The following is a 21,079-nucleotide window of genomic DNA, read 5'->3' on the forward strand; positions in this document are numbered from 1 at the left end:
GGGGGGAGTGCGGGAGTGGGTGGGTGTTGCTCGCGCACATGCCCACACCCATAATTCTATGTGCCCCACCCCCTGTGCATGTGTGTGCAACCACCACGCCTGCTCTCCCCCCACTTTTGACATGTGATGGCAAGGTAGGCCTGTTTTTCATTCTCCCCCAGGCTCCAGAGCCTTTCTAGGAGGCTGGGGAGGGCAAAAATGGCCTTCCCCACTCCCCCAGAGGACCTCCGGAGACTGGAAACAGCCTTTTTTCTAATTTCCAGTGGGCCCAAAAGGCCCGAAAATCAGTTGGCTGGCATACGTATGCATGCCGGAGCTGAGCTCGCGTGCCCAGTGATATGGCTCTGCATACCACCTGTGGCACGTATGCCATAGGTTCGCCATCACGGTTATAGGTCATCTAGACCAACCCCCTGCTCAAGCAGGAAATCCTACACCATTTCTGACAAATGGCATTCCAATTTTTTCTTCAATGTCTCAAGTAATGAAGCTCCCACAAATTCCAAAGGCAACTTCTGTTCCATTGGTTGATTGTTCTCACTGTCAGAAAGTTCCTCCTCATTTCCAGGTTGAATCTCTCCTTGGTCCGTTTCCATCCATTATTCCTTGTCTGGCCTTCGGGTGCTTTGGAAAACAGCTTGACCTCCTCCTCTCTGTGGCAGCCCCTCAAATATTGAAAGACTGCTATCATGTCTCCCCTTGTCCTTCTCTTCACTAGACTAGCCATGCCCAATTCATGTAACTGTTCTTCATATGTTTTAGTCTCCAGTCCCCTAATCATCCTGGTTGCTCTTCTCGGCACTTTTTCTAGAATCTCAACATCTTTTTTATAGTGTGGTGACCAAAACTGGATGCAGTATTCTAGGTGTGGTCTTACTAGGGCTTTATAGAGTGGTACCTCACTTGATCTTGATTGAATCCCTCTGTTAATGCAATTTAGGATTGCATTGGCTTTTTTATCTGCCACTGCACACTGCTAGCTCATATTTAGCTGGTTGCCCACTAAGACTCCAAGATCCCTCTCCCAGTCACTGCAATTAAGGGAACTCTTATGGGGCAAAACTACAAGCCAGGTTGGCATATTTTCAATCAAGAAGAGGTTTGCTCTTCTCTGGGCACAAGCAGGCTTCCCTGAGACATGGCAGAAAATATCATGGATGAGCTTGGCCTTGTTATGCATCTTCCTGGCATTGAAAAGCAACAGCCAGAATTCAGAGCCACAAAAGCTCTTGCAGTCAGGTACTGAGAGTAGAAACAGAGCTCCATAAAATAGGAATAGATTTAAAAGCTTCCATCATCATCGGGGTGATCCTGCTATCCCCTCTAACTCAACCCCCCAGTTCTCCCTTTCATGCTAAGGTATAGCATAGCAGTGTTCCAATATTCGAGGGGTGCCAGAAAGAAAATGGTGTTAACCTATTTTCCAAAGCACCAGAAGGCAAGATGAGAAGCAATGAATGGAAAGTAATCAAGGAGAGAAGCAACCTAGAAATAAGGAGAAATTTCCTGACAGTGAGAACAATCAATTGGTGGAACAATTTGCCTTCAGAAGCTGTAGGTGCTCCATCACCTGATTGGACAGCCCTTTGTCCAGAATGATATGGGGTCTCCTGCTTGAGCAGAGGTTGAATTAAAAGACCTACAAGGTCTCTTTGAACTCTGTTATACTTTTATTCCTTTATTCTGTTTGCATATTAAAGTACCTTCTCTCCAAACAAGAAACATATTCTTTCTGACAACTACCCAAATACATCGGGAACACAGTGATACCCAACCACCTCTTTCAAGATCTTGGCAGTCTTGGGAAGTGAATCGCACACAATGTCAGAGATGTGAAGGCCAAAGAGCCCCACAACCATGGAGGGCATCCACACAACCAGAAGAAGGGAAACCATGTCCCCTCAAACTAGTTTTTTGGTTGGGTTTGTCAAGGAATTGGTGTCAAAGAAAAAAATCTATTGGCCCTATATCTTTTCCATATTTATGCAATGATACAACCCAAAAACATTCAGTGTCCTCAGTCTAGAGGGGCACCAAACTCCTTAACTCTGGGTGATTTTACTCAGCAGTCTCTGGAGAAAAGATACCATGTTGAAGGACAGCAGAAGTCAACAACAATACTGTGTCTTCCTCCAGCATCATTTTCTGGACATGTCCTTACAGGAAAGATCATAATCACTGCAAAACACTGCCCTCGAGGGTGTATCTGTAAAGTTTCATTAACATGCTGTACTCCAGCTTCCTTTCTGCAAATGGAGCCAAGGAAGAAGTTCAGGATCCCCAGAGGAAAAGCTGCTTCTCACTGTAATTATCACCATCCTACTCTTTGACATGTATTTACCCTGCCTTTGATGTAAAAAAATCAGGCTGAAGCATCAGAAAAGGATAAATGTTTCAGGTCACTCTCTGTGATGTATGAATTTTAGGACAGGCAGGGGCTGTCCTGTTAAGTGTACCCTTCTTTCCTTCCCAGGTGAAGCTTGGTTGGTCTCTGTTTCAACCAGGAAAAGCACTGGCTCTTGTGAGAAGGCTTTTAATTCTTCAACTCTTGTTTTGAAACAGGAAGAGAATTGATTCAGTCCCATGAATTATGAACCTCCTGCTTCTGTTTCTGATGTTGTTCCAGCCAACCTCTGGGAAGTTTAGAGTGAAATGTCCACTGACTCTGGAACACCAGGATGGAAAAAAACCATGGAGCTATTACAGACCAGGAGACCATCTCATTAGTATAGTCATCACTGCAACAAAAATATCTCCTATAATGTTCCCTTTCAATGCAGCTCCTTCCAGTCAGTCTCACTCGTAAGTCATTCAGGATAATGGAGTTGCATTCCCTCCATTTATATTTCCTCCGTTTTGTTCTCCTTATTAAACTTGCTCTTTATACTGCAACACATGGTCTGTCTAATTTCTTGATTCATTTTTGATTTCCATGCTTTGTCTTATTTAGGGGAAGAGATTCAAATCCAAAGATGGGACAGAAATAAAATCTGAAAGAAGTCCACATTATTTTCCTTTCCCTGATCAATTTTGAATTCATGACTTGAATACTGACTTTTGCTTAAATTAGTTATTATTATAGATTTCCTCTGCCCAGTTCATTTCAAATGTAACTATTTTTTGACATTTACTTCTGATCCTTATAGAAATACAGGATGATTTATTTTTAGAATTGGCTTCTGAGTCACTTTTGAAACATCCTCTTCCTTTTATGGTGGTTCTACTTTAACTATTCAATTATTTCAAAATCTGGTTACTGGACAGGAGTTTATCTATTGTACGTTCAAAAGTGCTGTGCTTTATTTCCATTTGTCAAGAAAAATGATAAAAAAAATATAAAATATATTTTGCTATTGATAAGGATGGTGATGATAAAATGAACATTTTTTTACAGTAAAGTATCTTCTGATCAGTCTAAACTCCTACGCTTGATTTTCGCTATTCAAGTGGTCAATAAGAATTCCCAGCTCCTGCGCAATCTCACACTTGGCTACAACATCCATGACAACTATCTGAACACACTTGGGACTTCAGATGCCTTGCTGGACATGCTGTCTACTGGAGAAGCCAATGTTCCCAACTACAGCTGTGGAAGGAAGGATAATCCTTTGGCTTTTTATGATGGAGCTGACAGGGACATCTCCATCCAGATGTCAAGATTAGCAAGCCCCTACAAAGTCCCACAGGTCTGTATGTGTGCCTCTCTATCTAGGGAAGTGAGTGGATTGGTAGGACATATAAGCGATAAATCCAACCATATCTATTCTATGGAGTTCAAGAGGTGCTTTTCTCCATGATCACTCTAGTTATGTTGTTTATTAATGGGGTTGACATTGGGGAAGGGGAACACCTAAAAGCAGTCACATCATCTCATGACACCATCCCCATTGCTTTGGGGGCTTCTGCTGCACACTTGTGAAGGTAAGGAGAGGCTCTGTGTCCAATCAAAGGGTCTTCTTTACGAAAGAATCACTGATGGAAAGCTCTTGTTTTGTACATCATCTTAGCCAAACTAATGATATTTTCAATGATATACAAATACCAGATTCATGAAAAGAATCCCAATGCCTTATCTTAGTTTGTGAGACATATAAAACATATAAGACAAACTTTGCCTAAAATCTGGAGTTTGATCCTGACAGGACTCAAGGTTGATTCAACCTTCCATCCTTTCAAGGTTGGTGAAATGAGGGCACAGATTTTTTTTTTTGGGGGGGGGGGCAATAGGTTGACCGTGTAAACCATCCAGAGATCCTGCAAAGCATTACGAGGTGGTGCAGGTGGAACAATCTGGAGCTGAACACATTTAAAACTGTAGAGATGAAAGTGTATTTTAGGAGGATCCCTCTATTCTACCACCTCTTACAATATTAGCCAACACAATATCAACATTAGATATCTTCTAGTGTCGGGGTTCTATAATCTTCATCAACTCAGAAAGTTCAGACTGTTTTTTTAAAGAGTTTTTTATTTTTTAAACAAACAAACATTTAATACATAAGTCATTCCTTCCGTGTGACATCTCGGTGTTATCGCCAATCATTCTTTTTTTTCTTTGTTTGTTATTTCATCTGTCTTCGTTCTCATCAAATCAATTACAACAATTCATCACTAACAAAATATTCTGATTATGGCATTTTTATACATAACTATTAATTTACTTATTTGTATCTCTTTTCTAACCAATAGTAGAATTGATTCCATATCTTAAAGTATTCTGAATCTTCTCTTTCTTTAATCATCAAAGTCAATCTATTCATTTCTGCACAATCTATTTTTTTTAATTACTTCTCCTTCCAAAGGTATTTTCTCTGCTTTCCAGTGTTGTGCATAAACAATCCTTGCAGCTGTTATTACACGTATAATCAAATAAATATTTTCTTTGCTATTTTTTTCTAGCAGGATACCCAATAGGAATAATTCTGGTTTTAAATCAATACGTTGTTGTATCATTTCTTCCAGCCGTATCTTAATTGTATTCCAATAATTTTTTGCTTCTGGAGATGTCCACCACATATGGTAATAAGAACCTGGTAACTGGTGATATTTCCAACATTTAGCTGATTTATCTTTAAACATTTTTGCCAGTTTCTCAGGGAGGGCATATGCCATCTATAAAACATTTTATATTGATTTTCCTTATATGCAGTGGATATTGTTAATTTATAATTCCTTTCCCATAACTGTTGCCATTTATCTAGGTCTATTGAATATCCAAAATTCTTTGCCCAGGCTATCATTGTTTCCTTTACTTGCTCCTCCTCCAGTTCAATGCCAAGTAAAAAATATAGTTTTTTTAATTAATTTATCCACTGTTCCTGTGAGTATCCCATCCAACTCTGTTTTTTCTAAGTGAAAACCATATAATTAAGCATCTTTTTCATATCTTGTTTGTATCTGTATGTACGTATACCAATCCATCTCAATCCCCTGTTCTTCCAACTCTCGTTTCCCTTTCAAATTCCCCTTATCTGTAAGTAAGTCCTTATACCTAACAATATTTCCAACATTAAAAACATTTGGGTGTATCAAAGCTTCCATTGTTGATAACCATATTGGTATTTTCAGATAATATTTATCTCTGACCTTCTCCCATACAATCAAAACATAAGGAATATATAAAAACATATGAAATCTGTAAAGAAAAACAAGAACTAGACAAAATTATATTAGACTCTGAAGAGAAATTAATTAGTAAAATTTACAAATTTCTGCTGAGATATAAGATGGAGGAGGAAATAGTTAAAAACACGATGATTAAATGGATGCAGAATTTTAAATACTCAATAGAATTGGAGAGATGGGAAGAATTCTGGCAATTGAATACAAAAACAACATTGGTGGTGGCATACAAGGAGAACCAGCTAAAGATGTTTTAAAGATAGCACATGTCACCTACAAGATTGGCCAAAATAAACCCGAAAAACAGTTCAGTGTTTTGGAAATGTAAAAACCCACAAGGCACCTTTTATCATTTATGGTGGACATGCCCAGCAGCAAAGAAATTTTGGTCCAATATTAAGAAATGGTTAGAACAAATCACCAAACTACAAATAGACAAGAGACCCAAAACTTTTTTGTTAGGAATTTTCACAAAAACTTATCCCAAAGAAATAAAATACTTGTTAATACATATTTTAATGGCAGTGAGGATAATATATGCTAAAAATTGTATACTGGAAAAAACCCCAATGGAAGAAGAAATAATGGATAAAATTACACAGTGTGCTGAAATGGACAGGCTGACAAAAGAACTAAAGGAAAAAGAAAGAGTTTGGAATAAATGGTACCAATGGCATAAGGCTACTACTGAAGAAACATAACTAGAAGTCAGATAGAATAGAAATACAAATGTGTACACAAATATTTTCTTATGGGCAGACAAACCTACAGAGAGAAACTCAGAAAGCAAAGGTATAATCCAAATATATAATATACAGATTAATGAAGCAGAAGTCTTAGAGTAGAGAAGAGAGGAGAGGGAGAAAAGGTAAACAGAAACTACTAAGTTAAGATTTAGGGGAATAAGTATAACTGTATTACCCGAAAGACCATTACGAAACAATCGCTTCAAATGATTGACTATCTACAATTGTTTATTGTATAATGTATTTATATGTTGTTATGTGTGTTATATGTGTTTTATACGTGTTTTAATAAAGTTTATAAAAAAATTTTTAAAAAAGAAAACCATACAATTTAGCATCTTTTTCGTATCTTGTTTGTATCTGCATGTACATATACCAATCCATCTCAATCCCCTGTTCTTCCAACTCTTGTTTCCCTTTCAGATCCCCCTTATCTGTTAGTAAGTCCTTATATCTGACAAAATTTCCAACATTAAAAACATTTGGGTGTATCAAAGCTTCCATTGTTGATAACCATATTGGTATTTTCAGATAATATTTATCTCTGACCTTCTCCCATACCAATAATAATGCATTCCTTATATAATGTCTATGAAAGTGCGTTTATATCTTATTTCTACCATACGATAAGAATCCATACCATCCCAATTGTAAATCATGACCTTCCAGTATTAATAGTCTTGTATTAATTCAACCCATTCCTTCATTCAAGTCAATGAGGTTGCCTGGTAATACAATTCCCAATTCGGTAACCCAAATCCTCCACATAATCTCGTGTCCTGAAGCATTTTTATGCTTATTCTTGCCTTTTTCCCTTGCCATATAAATTTCCTTATTATCTTATTAAGCTGTTGAAAATAAGTCTTTTCAAGTTTTATCGGTACTGTCTGAAATATGAATAATAATCTTGGTAATATATTCATCTTTATTATTGCAATCCTTCCCATTAGTGACAATTGAAGGTTCTTCCATTTCTCCAAGTCTTTCTCAATTTGTTGTTTTAATCTATAACAATTATCCTCTTTTATCTTTACACATCTTGAAGTTAGATAGACTCCTAAGGATTTAACTTTTTTCACCACTTGTATATCTAAATTTTCTTCTATCTCTCTTTTGTGTTTTTCTGTAATATTTTTCACCAGAATTTTTATTTTATCTTTATTTATTTTTAGACCAGACACCTTTCCATAATTCTCTATTTGTTCTAGTAATTTGGGACCTGTTGTTTGTGGTTTCTCTAAGATGAATACTAAATCGTCCGCAAAAGCTTGCAGTTTATAGTCTTCTTTTTTGATTTTCATCCCTTTTATCTCTTCATTTCACCTCATATTTCTATTTTCTGTCATTTGTCTATTCATTCATTTCATTTCATTTCATTTCATTTTATTAGATTTCTATACCGCCCTACTCCCGAAGGACTCAGGGCGGTGCACAGCCAAACAATAAAAACACATACAATACAAAATTTAAAAAATAGAATAAAATCAAATTAAATAATTTTGGCCCCGACAAATTTAAAACCCCAAACTTTTAAAACCAATTTAAAATTGAATATATAAATACTAAAAGATATTTAAAATTTTAAAAATCTTTTATAAAAGAGGGGGAAAATTAGGCCAGGCCAGCCTGGTGAAATAGTAAGGTCTTTAAGGCGCGGCGGAAGGTGCGCAGATCCGGGATCCTCCGTATCTCTGGGGGGAGCTCGTTCCAGATAGTAGGTGCCCCCACAGAGAAGGCTCTCCCCCTGGGGGCCGCCAGTTGGCATTGTTTGGCTGATGGCACCCGGAGGAGCCCCTCTCTATGGGAGCGTACCGGCCGGTGGGAGGCTATTGGTTGTAGTAGGCGGTCCCGCAAGTACCTGGGTCCTAAGCCATGGAGCGCTTTAAAGGTGGTAACCAGAACCTTGAAGCGCACCCGGAAGACCACCGGGAGCCAGTGCAGCTCGCGCAGGAGGGGTGATACATAGGAACGCCATGTCGCTCCCATTACCACCCGCGCGGCCGCACTTTGTGCCAGTTGGAGTCTCCGGGTGCTCCTCAAGGGGAGCCCCATGTAGAGAGCGTTGCAATAGTCCAGGCGGGAGGTGACAAGGGCAAATTCATCATTATCTTAGCAGATTGTCTGTCATAAATCGTTTTTATAGTGTTTATAAATCTATCCCCAAAGTCCATTCTCTGCAGTTTTTCTATTATAAATTGCCAGTTCACATTGTCAAAAGATTTTTGGGCATCTAGAAACATCATCACCATTTGTTTTTCTGAATGCGTCTCATAATATCCCAAAACATTCAAAATTATCCTCGTACTGTCTCTGATTTGCCTTTTAGGTAAAAATCCATTTTATCTATCTATCTATCTATCTATCTATCTATCTATCTATCTATCTATCTATTTAGACTTATATGCCGCCCTTTCTCTGAGAGGACTCAGAGGGGCTCACAACAATAAAATGGAAAAATAAAACAAAAAGTCTGTGTTAAAAGTTACACATAAAATCCCTAAAATCAATTAAAATCCATTTTAAAACCCCTATCAGTCCAGGCCGGCCAGGCGAAATAGCCACGCTTTTAGTTCGCGGCGGAAAGAGCAAAGGTCGGGGGCCATCCGGAGCTCCAGGGGGCTCCATGAATAAATGAATATATTCATTTAACAGGTTTTTTTAAAAAATCTATTTGCCATTATTGAGGCAAAAATCTTGTAATCCACATTCAGCAATGAAATCAGTCTATAGTTTTTTATCAATTGTAGATCTGTATCCTCTTTAGGTATAAGTGTTACATCAGCCTCCCTCCATGAGTCTGGCATTCTTGCCCTCATTACTAATTCATTAAATAGTTCCAACATTACATTACTCATCCCTTCTTGTAGTATTTTATATAGTTCAGCTGGTAACCCATCCGGTCCTGGTGCTTTCCCATTTTTTTCTCCTTTTATCACTTCTGTTAATTCCATCATTGTTATTCTGTCTTCTAACATTCCTTTATAATGTTCTAGTATTTTAGGTAAATCTGATTTTTCCAAATATTTTCTTATCTCTTCCTCTGAGATCTTTTCTTGGGAATAGTGCTTTCCATAATATTTTTGAATTACTATCTTCTTTTCTTCATTTCTATAGTGTAATTTCCCCTCCTTATTTTGGATATCTTTTTGGAATTCTTGCTCTAGATTCTTATAGTCCTCTTCCAATCTTACCTGTTTTTGCCTTTTCTTTTTATACTTTCTTCCCAAATACGTTATTGCCAAACCTCTAATATAGGATTTCATTTTATCCCATATGTTCTGAAGTGACTTATCTTCTTTCTTATTTATTTTAAAGATAAATTCTAATTCTTTTTCCATAAACTGCTGAAAGTCCTTTTCATTTAATATTGTTGCATTCAAAGTCCATTTTGTCTTTTTCTTCTTTCCTTTCCATATTATTATCATTGGGCTATGGTCTGCCCAAATATTTGAACAATATTTACTTCTTGTATATTATCTATAAGTTCTGTTGACATCCATATCATGTCTATCCTTGATCACAATAAACGTCTATTTGAATAAAAAGTATATTGGTTTTCTTTCAAGTGTTTTTGTCTCCAAATATCTTGAATACTTAACTCTTCTATAATTGTAAAAATAGATTTTGGCAATATTCTTCTGGAATTTTTATTTGTCTTCATTGTTTTATAGTCCGGATCCACATTTGTTACAGCATTAAAATCTCCCATTATACATACATATTCATAGTCAAATTCTAAAATTTTTCTGTAATCTCCTATAAAATTCTTCCTGTTTTTTTATTTGGTGCATATAATGCTATCAAGAGTATTTGTTTAAAGTTCATATTTATTTCCACCATCAGAATCTGCCTTCTTCATCCTCAAAAAGTAATTTAGGTTCTAATTTTTCTTTGATATACAACACCACTCCTCTTTTGTTTTGTTATATCAATGATGTAAATAGAACTCCTAACTTTGGATATTATAATAATTTTAAATGTTGTTTTCTAATATGTACTTCTTGTAGGCATATAATGTCCATCTTCAAGCTATTTAATTTAGATAAAGATCTGTTTCTTTTTTTTGCCACATTCAGTCCATTTACATTTAAAGATATTGCTTTAATTTCTTCTTCCATGTTTTACTTGTTACAAGTTTTTGACTTCATCACCCTTGTCTTTCTTTGTTCCATTGGATCTTTAGATCTCGCTCCTTCTCTTAGGGCTTTTTCTTCCTTTGCTTTTTCATCTTTGTCTTTCTCTTCATCTTTTTGCTCTGTCTCTCCTATTGCTCCCGAATCTTCTAGAGGTCCACAAAATTGTTGATAAAATAGTTTTGTTTTTTCAATGGAGTCAAGTCTATGTCTTTGTTCTTGCCAGGTCACCAAAATTCCTTCCAGTAGTAACCACTAAAATTCACTCCTTTGAGTATTAGGAACTTCTTTAGAAATTGATATTCTCTCCTCAATTCTCTAACTCTAGGTAACTTCTAGGTATTTGTCTTAATACCACAATTTCTTTATCTTTGTGTTTCAGTGCTGTATTTCTTGCTGCTTGTAATATCTCTGTTTTCACTGCTTTCTGGGTAAATCTTACATGTACTTCTCTCGGTAGTTTGTTCCTCATTGCTTATCTTGTGTATACTCTGAACGCCTCATCAATCTCATTTTAAATCTTTTCCTTGGATTGTTCCAAAACTTCTGATAATATCTCAACAACCAACTCAGGTAAATTTTCTCCTTTTTCTTCCTCTATATTTTGAAATATTAAGTAAAACTCAGAACTCTCCATCTCCAACAGAACAGTTGACTTTTCAGTTGGCGCCAATTTTTCTTCTAATTTCTCAACATTCTTTTCTGTCATTTCCACTTTTTCTGGATTCTCTCTTCATTTTTCCTAATCATGGCTTCCATTTTTTTTTATTTCCTGTTTTAAGTCATCATGAAGCGATTGTATAAAATTTCTTAATTCCATCATCTCTGAAGTTTTCTGTGTTTCTGTCAATGAGGGACTTGCTGTTGAATGTAGATGTGATGTAAATTTCTTCATATTTATAATTCAAATGCCTAATCCTTCCCAATGGTTGGAATAGCACACACACACATACAAAGAGAATAATAAAAATGAAAATGAAAAATAAAATACAAAAATTAAAAAACAAAAATTCCAATCAACCACCTTCCTCAAAAATCAAATTTCCAATACCCCATCAGAGAGAGAGAGAAAAAGAAAAAAATCAACTGCCAAAACTAAAAGATAAAAATACAAATCCAAACAACCCAAAAGGAAAAATTTTCTTCGGACTCTTCCAGTCTTAATCCGATTTCTTGTCAATCTAGTTCTTTTTTAAAAATATTGGAACCCCGTAGTTCCAATATTCCCAATTGGAAGCCTGTTTTAGGCACTATTGACCATGGAGAGGTCAATAGACAAAAGAGGAAATCTTGAGGACCTCAGAGAGACAGCAATCACCCTGAAGATTCAGAGTAATCCTCCTAAATCCATCCGGGAAAAAACCAGCCATCTTGGCGGGCCTGAGCATTGACAACTGATTGGTGTGGAAGTGAAGATCAAATAAAGAAGACATCGGTAAGAATTAAAATAAATAACAAGAATAAGAAAGGTATAATTACAAAGAAACGAAAAGAAGCAGGTGATAGTGAGACTCCAAACACCAGCAGTTCTACTGCCAGATAAGCGGTGAGGGAAAAGAGACTGGAGTGGAAACTTAAAGATGACAGTGACAGAGCAAATTTGACAGGCAGCGGAGGCGAGTGAAAGTGAAGAAATATTGCGAAAAGGTGGTGGATTACAAAATTAGAAAAATAAATTGGCTTTGAAGAGGAAAGTGTGTACAATTAGAATCGTGATAGTGCTGAGAGACAACGGGGAAAGCGAGACTCAGGAAAAAACTGCGGACTGAGAGATAAGTGCACAGTGGAAACCCTAATGAATGGCGGATAAAGGACTTGAAGAAGAGAAACTTTCTCCTTACAATTAGAGACAGTGGTGAGGCGAACCACAGACACAAGACATTGTAACTAGATACCAGAAGGATACATTGAATTTCTCTGAAAAAGGATACAAATGAGAGACTTTTTGCTACTGAAGAATCAGAAGATATTGACTTATTTAAAATAAGTTTCTTTAAAAAAAAACAAACAAACTGGAGTGATAGAAGATGGACTGAAGAAGGAAGATCACGGATGTAAAATCCAAGTGTTTAAACTTGATATAGTGGATAAACTTAACCTATTATATATTCAATAATATATGTAATTAGTTATTTTCCTTTACTCTATATATTTAAATTTAGATTTTACTCAACTTTGATTAAGTAGTTAACATAAAGAATCAAGAATTACTATATATTATATATTATATATATATATTCATAAGCAATCTTAGATATTGAACGATTGATACAATATTGGTAATAAGTGCCATATCTTTTTAGACAGTTAATTATAGACTTTAGGTATTGATATTGTCTAACAATTAGAACTATTATATTGCATATTAATTATATTGATTATTATTATCTTTTCCTGCTTTTCCCCCTTTTCTGTGAGTAACTAGATAGACTTCTGTAGAGATATATTGATTAATTGAAACTGTTTTGATTATAACTATATACATTTATTATATAGACATTGCCTAGATATAGTAATCTTAAAATAAGCTGGTTGACGACCTTAGGCTGTACACAAAAACTACTGATAATTGATTATTTAGAACAAAAAGTGTGATTTATTAATCTTACTACTTGATATATAAATATTATAGTAAATAGAAATAAGAATAGAGTAATGAATTGCTGAACTATTGTACTTTCTCCCTGCTCCTCAACTGACTTACCTAACCCTTATATAACGATATTTTAAAGTGAAATTATTAGAAATACTCAAACTAGTGACTATACAATAGAAAAGTAAGAAAATAGATATTTCACATACTGATTCTTTTCCTCAATTATACCTATAGAACAAATCTAATATTAATATTAATACAGAAATAAAAATACATAGACTCTATAAGAAAAACAGTGTATGAGAATCTCGGAAATCGTAAAACAAAAAATAAAGATGACCACAACAGGATCATCAATAACAACCAAGACAGGTAAAAAATTAATATCAAACCAGACAGCTACAATATCCTCATCAGCACGACAAAAAAACAATCAATGCAATGCTATTCACAGACAAAGAAAAAGCCTCCACTACATTTAATATGCAAAATATCCAATCGGTCTTAGCCATGATCCAAGAGGGGATGAATAAGATGCAAGAATCGATAGCGAACAATCACGAGGAAACGAGAAGGAACCATGAAGAATTGTTTGTTTGTTTGTTTTATTTGTTTTATTTGATTTGTATACCGCCCTACTCCCGAAGGACTCAGGGCGGTGAACAGCCAAGCAATAAGATACATAAATACAAAAATTTAAAAAACCAGATAAAATCAAATTAAATCATTTTTTGGCCCAGACAAATTAAAACACCCCAATAATTTAAGAACAGATTTAAAATTTATGTATTAAAAGAGGGAGGAGATTAGGCCAAGCCTGCTTGATGGAAATTGAAATTAGATGTAGGAGAAATAAATGACAACATTAAAAAAATGGATGATAAGATTGAGAAAATACAACAAAATATTGTAAGAAAAAAACAACGGATTCAAAATATGGAAGTAAAAATGGACCAAGCAGAGAAAAAAATTGACAATATGGAACAAAACCAAACAGCACTAAATAAAGAATTGGAAGACTATTACCTATTTAGAAATGGAGAAAGCATCCTTTTACTTATGGTTTCAAAATATTGTGGAAAATAGAGAAGAAGATCTAAGAGATTTGATGACGGGAATATTAGCTGAAGCCACCCAGAAGGAGAAAGAAGAAATCCATAGGGAAATAGATGAAATTTACAGAGTCCATACGAACTACTCCTCTTTGGGAATAAATTACCCAAAGAGATCCAAATTAGATTTGTGCGCAAAACAGTGAAGGAAGAGATTTATAAATTAATGAAAGAAGAAACAATTAGCTATAAGGGGAAGGAAATAATAACCTTAAAACAGATTCTGAGACAAATAAGAGAGCAAAGGAGGAATTATAGCTTTCTAACAACACAATTGAATAAACATAAAATAATGTTTTGCTGGTTGGTGCCAGAAGGAATTCTGGTATCCTGGGAAGATAAGAAACATAAAATTGACACATCAGAGAAAGCACACGAATTTTTTGATCACCATTTCATATTTGAAGAAGAGCAGGAAACCAGATAGGAATCAGAAAACAAAAACCAAGAACACTCTATAGAGGAAATGGAAAGAGAACAAGAAGAAAAAAGACGAACTGAAAGGGAGAAGATGGAATGACAAGGAGCAAAGGAGAAAACACAAATGATAACAAGGAACACAAGAAGACTTAGAATAGGAGCCCTGGTAGTGCAGCAGACTAAAGCACTGTTATTAACATCAACTGCCTCCAATTACTGCAAGTTCAAATCTCACTAGGCTCAAGGTTGACTCAGCCTTCCATCATTTCTAAAGTAGGTAAAATGAGGACCCAGATTGTGGGAGCAATAAGCTGACTTTGTATAAATATACAAAAGTATGAAGGCTATTGCTTAACGCATTGTAAGCCACCCTGAGTCTTCGGAGAAGGGCAGCATATAAATCAAATAAATAATAATAATAATAATAATAATAATAATAATAATAATAATAATAATAATAACAACAACAACAAACAGATAAGTAGGAAGAATGGGACAAGAAATAAGGTTAATCTCAATCAACATAAACGGATTAAATTTACCAACTAAAAGATCATATACATTTAAAAAATTACAAAAATTAAACATGGACATCATAAATCTATAAGAAGTTCATATCAAAAGGCAACACCAAAAGTTATCAGAAAATAGAAGATTAGGAACACTATTCACTTCATTAACAGAACAAAAAAAAAAGAGGAATTGCAGTATACATCAAAAATCATATACAAGCAAAACAAATTTATACAGATGGAGAAGGCAGGATCCTGATGATTGATATTAAGATGGAAACCAAAAATATATTACTAATATCAATTTACGCACCGAACGGAAATCAAAAAGAATATTTTTAAAAAATAAACAACATAATTAAAGATTTAGATTATGAACATATATGTATTATAGGGGACTACAATGCGATTGTAGATATAGAAAACGATTACCAAAATAGTAAAAAGAATAAATTTAGGAAAAAGACACTTCCAGATACCTTCAAAGATATGGTCCAAGAACTATAACTACAGGACACATGGAGAGAACTGAACAAAACCAAGAAACAATACACATTTTATTCGAATCCATATCAATCATGGTCCAGGATAGATATGGCCTGGATGACCACAGAGCTAAGGAAGGACATAAAAGAAATTGAAATTGCACCAAATATATGGGCGGACCATAACCCAATAATAGTAATTTGGAAAGGCCAACAAAAACAAAAAAGATGGATGATGGACAAAGAGATTATAAATGATAAAGAATACATAGAAATGATCAAGAAAGAAATGAACATATTTTTCCAAATAAATACCAGAGAACAAACATCACTGCAAAATTTATGGGATACCACTAAAGCATATACAGGTGAAATTCGAAAAATTAGAATATTTTGCAAAAGTTCATTTATTTCAGTAATGCAACTTAAAAGGTTAAACTAATAAATGAGATAGACTCATTACATGCAAAGCGAGATAATTCAAGCCTTGATTTGTCATAATTTTGATGATTATGGTTTACAGCTCATGAAAACCCCAAATTCACAATCTCAGAAAATTAGAATATTATATGAAATCAATAAAACAAGGATTGTACATAGAACAATATCGGACCTCTGAAAAGTATAAACATGCATATGTACTCAGTATTTGGTTTGGACCCCTTTTGCATCAATTACTGCCTCAATGCGGCGTGGCATGGTTGCTATCAGCCTGTGGCACTGCTGAGGTGTTATGGAAGACCAGGATGCTTCAATACCGGCCTTCAGCTCTTCTGCATTGTTTGGTCTCATGTCTCTCATCTTTCTCTTGGCAATGCCCCATAGATTCTCTATGGGGTTCAGGTCAGGCAAGTTTGCTGGCCAATCAAGCACAGTAATCCCATGGTCATTGAACCATGTTTTGGTACTTTTGGCAGTGTGGGAAGGTGCCAAGTCCTGCTGGAAAATGAAGTCAGGATCCCCATAAAGCTTGTCTGCGGAAGGAAGCATGAAGTGCTCCAAAATCTTCTGGTAGACAGTTGCATTGACCCTGGACTTAATGAAGCACAGTGGACCAACACCAGCAGATGACATGGCTCCCCAAATCAACACAGACTGTGGAAACTTCACACTGGACTTCAAGCATCTTGTAGTGTGGCCTCTCCATTCTTCCTCCAGACTCTGGGTCCTTGGTTTCCAAATGAGATGCAAAAGTTGCTCTCATCAGAAAAGAGGACTTTGGACCACTGAGCAACAGACCAGTTCTTTTTTTCTTTAGCCCAGGTAAGACGCTTCTGATGTTGTTTGTTGTTCAGGAGCGGCTTGATGAAGAATACGACATTTGAAACCCATGTCCAGGATCCGTCTGTGTGTGGTGGCTCTTGATGCACTGACTCCAGCCTCTGTCTACTCCTTGTGAAAGTCCCCAACACTTTTGAATGGCCTTTTCCTGACAATCCTCTGCAGGCTGCGGTCATCCCTGCTGCTTGTGCACCTTTTTCTTCCACACTTTTCCCTTCCACATAACTTTCTATTAATGTGCTTTGATACAGCACTTTGGGAACAGCCAACTTCTTTTGCAATTACCTTTCCCTCCTTATGGATGGTGTCAGTGATGGTTTTCTGCACAACTGTCAGGTCAGCAGTCTTTCCCTTGATTGTGATTCCTACTGAACCAGACTGAGAGACCATTTAAAAGCTCAGGAACCCTTTGCAGGTGTTATGGCTTAATTAGCTGATTAGAGTGGGACACTTTGAGCCTAGAATATGGAACTTTTTCACAATATTCTAATTTTCTGAGATTGTGAATTTGGGGTTTTCATGAGCTGTAAGCCATAATCATCAAGAGTATGACAAATCAAGGCTTGAACTATCTCACTTTGCATGTAATGAGTCTATCTCATATATTAGTTTCACCTTTTAAGTTGCATTACTGAAATAAATGAATTTTTGCACGATATTCTAATTTTTCGAGTTTCACCTGTATAAGAGGTTTAACAATTTCCTATAAAGCAAAGAAAAATAGAGACAAACAGCAAAGGAAAGATAATTTACTGACAGAACTTGGAAAATACGAAGCAGAACTACAGAAAGAACCACACAGTAAAACAATTAAAGAAAAAATAAATCTTACCAAACAGAAAATAAATCTAGCCACAACAACAGAAATAGCGAGGAAAATTAAAATGGCAAAACAAAACCAATTTGAATATGCAAATAAAACAGGACATTGGCTGGCCTACAAATTAAAAAAAGAAAAGGAAAAAAGAACAATATATCAACTAGAGGATGAACAAAGACAAATGTATCACAGGAATGAGGATGAAAAAAGAGAATTGCAAACAACTTCTTTCAGAACTTATACACACAAGAAGAAATTCGAGAAGAAGATGTTAAAGATTACTTAAGTAAAATCAATATTCAAGAAATAAACGAAATCCAAAGAGAATTATTGAATAGACCAATTTCAATGTGTGAATAATGGAGACAAGAAAAAAACAGAAAAACAATAAAACCCCAGGCCCCGATGGCATACCATCGGAATTCTATAAAATTGGCCAACAGTTAATAGATAATACTTTATTACAGGTCTTTAATGAAGCACTTTCAGAAGTGCCAAAATTCCTCAATCACGGACAGAGACAACTATTACACTTATACCAAAAGAAGATTCGGACCTTATTCAAATTAAAAACTATAGACCTATATCACTCCTGAACGTGGACTACAAATTATTTACTTTAATTATTTCGCAGAGACTGAAAAATATTATCACTGATTACATTCATCCAGATCAAAATGGATTCATTCCAAAAAGACAAATTAAAAACAACACAAGAATGATAATTAACATTCTCGAATATTATAAACAAAAACCGAACGAACAAATGGTATTAATCTTTTTAGATGCACAAAAGGCATTTGATAATCTCAATTGGACATTTTTAATATCACAACTGGAAAAAATGAGAGTAGGTGATAAATTCCTAAACATGATTAAGAGGATATACTCCAACCAAACGGCGAGAATATGGATAAATGGAGAGACAATGGACCAATTTGAAATAACTAAAGGGGTGAGACAGGGTTGTCTCTTATCCCCCCTACTATTCATACTAACATTAGAGATACTATTGAATGAAATTAGGAAAGACAAAGAAATAAAAGGATTAAAAATAAAGAATCAGGAATATAAATTACAAGCATTTGCCGACAACGTGGTATTTATCTGAGAACGACCAAACAATCGGGAATGAAATTATTAGAGAAAATAGAACAATACGGAAAAGTATCAGGATTGAAAATTAATAAACAAAAAACAAAACTATTAACAAAAAAATTGACGAAAACACAGAAGAAAGAATTGGAAGACATATTAGAAATACAGACAACAACAAAAATAAAATATTTAGGAATTTGGCTCACCAACAAAGTATCAACACTCAAACAAGACAACTATAATAAATTGGCCAAACAAATACAAAAAGACCTAGATATATGGAGTAAACTACGATTATCACTTTTAGGTAAAATCGCCTCCATTAAAATGAATATCTTGCCAAAAATATTGTATCTATTTCAAGTAATACCAATAAACTCAGGAAGAACCTACTTCAAAGATCTCAACAAAATGATATCAAAATACATCTGGCAAGGAAAAAGGGCAAGAATCAAATTGAAACATCTTCAAGACACTAGAGAGAGGGGTGGCCAAACACATGTTGACACTAGAGGGATTCGATCTGCTGAAAGGATGGCATGCATTTTTATGGGAGGAGAAATTCTGACAACACGAACATTTTAGAAGACATTTCATTAGAGAGGCACTTGCAAAGACTTGGACAGAAATTAGGAAAAATCACTATGACAAAATTCATGGTGGCTCTCAACCATGGAGGCCCAAATATATCCAAATGCAGTAGACATAGATAGGATGAGAACATACAATGAACTGCTGAACAGTGAAGGAGAAGTGAAGACAAGAGAAGAACTGAAAGAACAGGGTACAGACATTGATTGGTGGCCGTATTTACAAATAAAATCAAAACATAAGATGGACATGAAAAAATTTGGAATCCAAAAAGAACAGAATGATTTGGACAAAATTCTATTGGGATCAGATGATAAATTAATAACTAAAATTTATAACTATCTACTAAAATACAAATTGGAAGAAGAAGTGGTGAAAGAGAATATGATAGCATGGGCAAAAAATTTTGGATATAATATTGAACTCGATAAATGGGAAAAAATATGGAAAGTAAATACCAAACTGACAATGTATGTACCCTATAAGGAAAATATTTATAAAATGTTCAACAGGTGGCATCTCCCTCCCGCACATTTGGCAAAGATGTTCCCTAACACTACATAGGATTGTTGGAAATGCAGAATGCATAAAGGAACATACTACCACATGTGGTGGTCATGCCGAAAGGCAAAAAATTTTTGGAAAAAGATCCAAAAACAATTAGAAGAAATTATTACCCAGAGAGTGCCATTGAACCCAGAAACATACCTATTAGGAATATTAACAAATCACTATGAAAAAGAAATACAATATTTGATAATCCATCTCTTGATAGCAGCAAGAATCACATTCACGCAAATGTGGAAATTAGAAGATATGCCATCGGAGGATAAAATAATACAAAAAGTAATGGAATGTGCAGAGATGGACAGACCTATGAAAGAAATACAAGAAAAGGAAAACACAGAATACTACCTAGTTTGGCAACGATGGTATGACTGGTTAGAGAAAAGGAAAACGAAATAAAAAATAATTAGTAAGATAGAAAGGGAATACCAACTAAGGAAACAAAAATCAAGAAATAAACCTAATATATTGTTATATAATGAAAGATGTAGATATAGACATAGAGAAATATAGAATACCGAAGTAACCTTCTTTTTTCTTAAGGCAGAACTTTTCTTAAGTTGCAAGGCTTGATTTAAATGTATAGTTATGTTGTGTATTGTATGTATGTTTTTGTTAGTCTATTTTTAATTATTATTTTTTTTAAAAAAATATCTCTTGGATGTTGTGATTTACAGATTATATTAAGAGATGCGATCTTTCTCTTACTCTTGTAAAACTGGAATACAAGTTAAAAATATTTTTGCAAAAGAATCTGGGACATCAAAGCAGAGAAAGATAAAGCCATTCTCAATAAATCTGACACATTGAAGCAGATAAGTGTCTAGTCATACCCCTTTGAAATTTTATTTTTTATTTATTTATTTCGTCAAGCATGTATTTTATGAGAGATACAAGTGTAAACATAATTATAAATACATGAGATGGATACGAATAAAAGGGAACATTAGAACAGGGATGGTAGGCACGCTGGTGCACTTATGCACGCCCCTTACAGACCTCTTAAGAATGGGGTGAGGTTGACAGTAGACAGTCTAAGGTTAAAGTTTTGGGGGTTTGGGGAAGAAACCACAGAGTCAGGTAGTGCATTCCAGGC

At 35.2% G+C, this 21,079-nt stretch overlaps 1 protein-coding gene across 1 annotated transcript in view; it reads left to right on the forward strand.

The window, feature by feature from the left end:
- The first annotated feature begins 1,138 nt into the window (after positions 1-1,138).
- Positions 1,139-21,079, forward strand: part of LOC139309939 (vomeronasal type-2 receptor 26-like) — a 28,952-nt gene continuing 9,011 nt past the window's right edge. Inside the window, exons 1-2 of the mRNA XM_070934121.1 lie at positions 1,139-1,239; positions 3,395-3,686. Coding sequence (XP_070790222.1) covers positions 1,139-1,239; positions 3,395-3,686 — 393 coding nt within the window. The remainder of the gene's footprint in view (positions 1,240-3,394; positions 3,687-21,079) is intronic.

The sequence above is a fragment of the Pituophis catenifer genome, unplaced genomic scaffold (genome assembly GCF_029215685.1).
Source record: "Pituophis catenifer annectens isolate HBS135680 unplaced genomic scaffold, rPitCat1.0.hap2 SCAF_2, whole genome shotgun sequence".
Taxonomy (NCBI): domain Eukaryota; kingdom Metazoa; phylum Chordata; class Lepidosauria; order Squamata; family Colubridae; genus Pituophis; species Pituophis catenifer.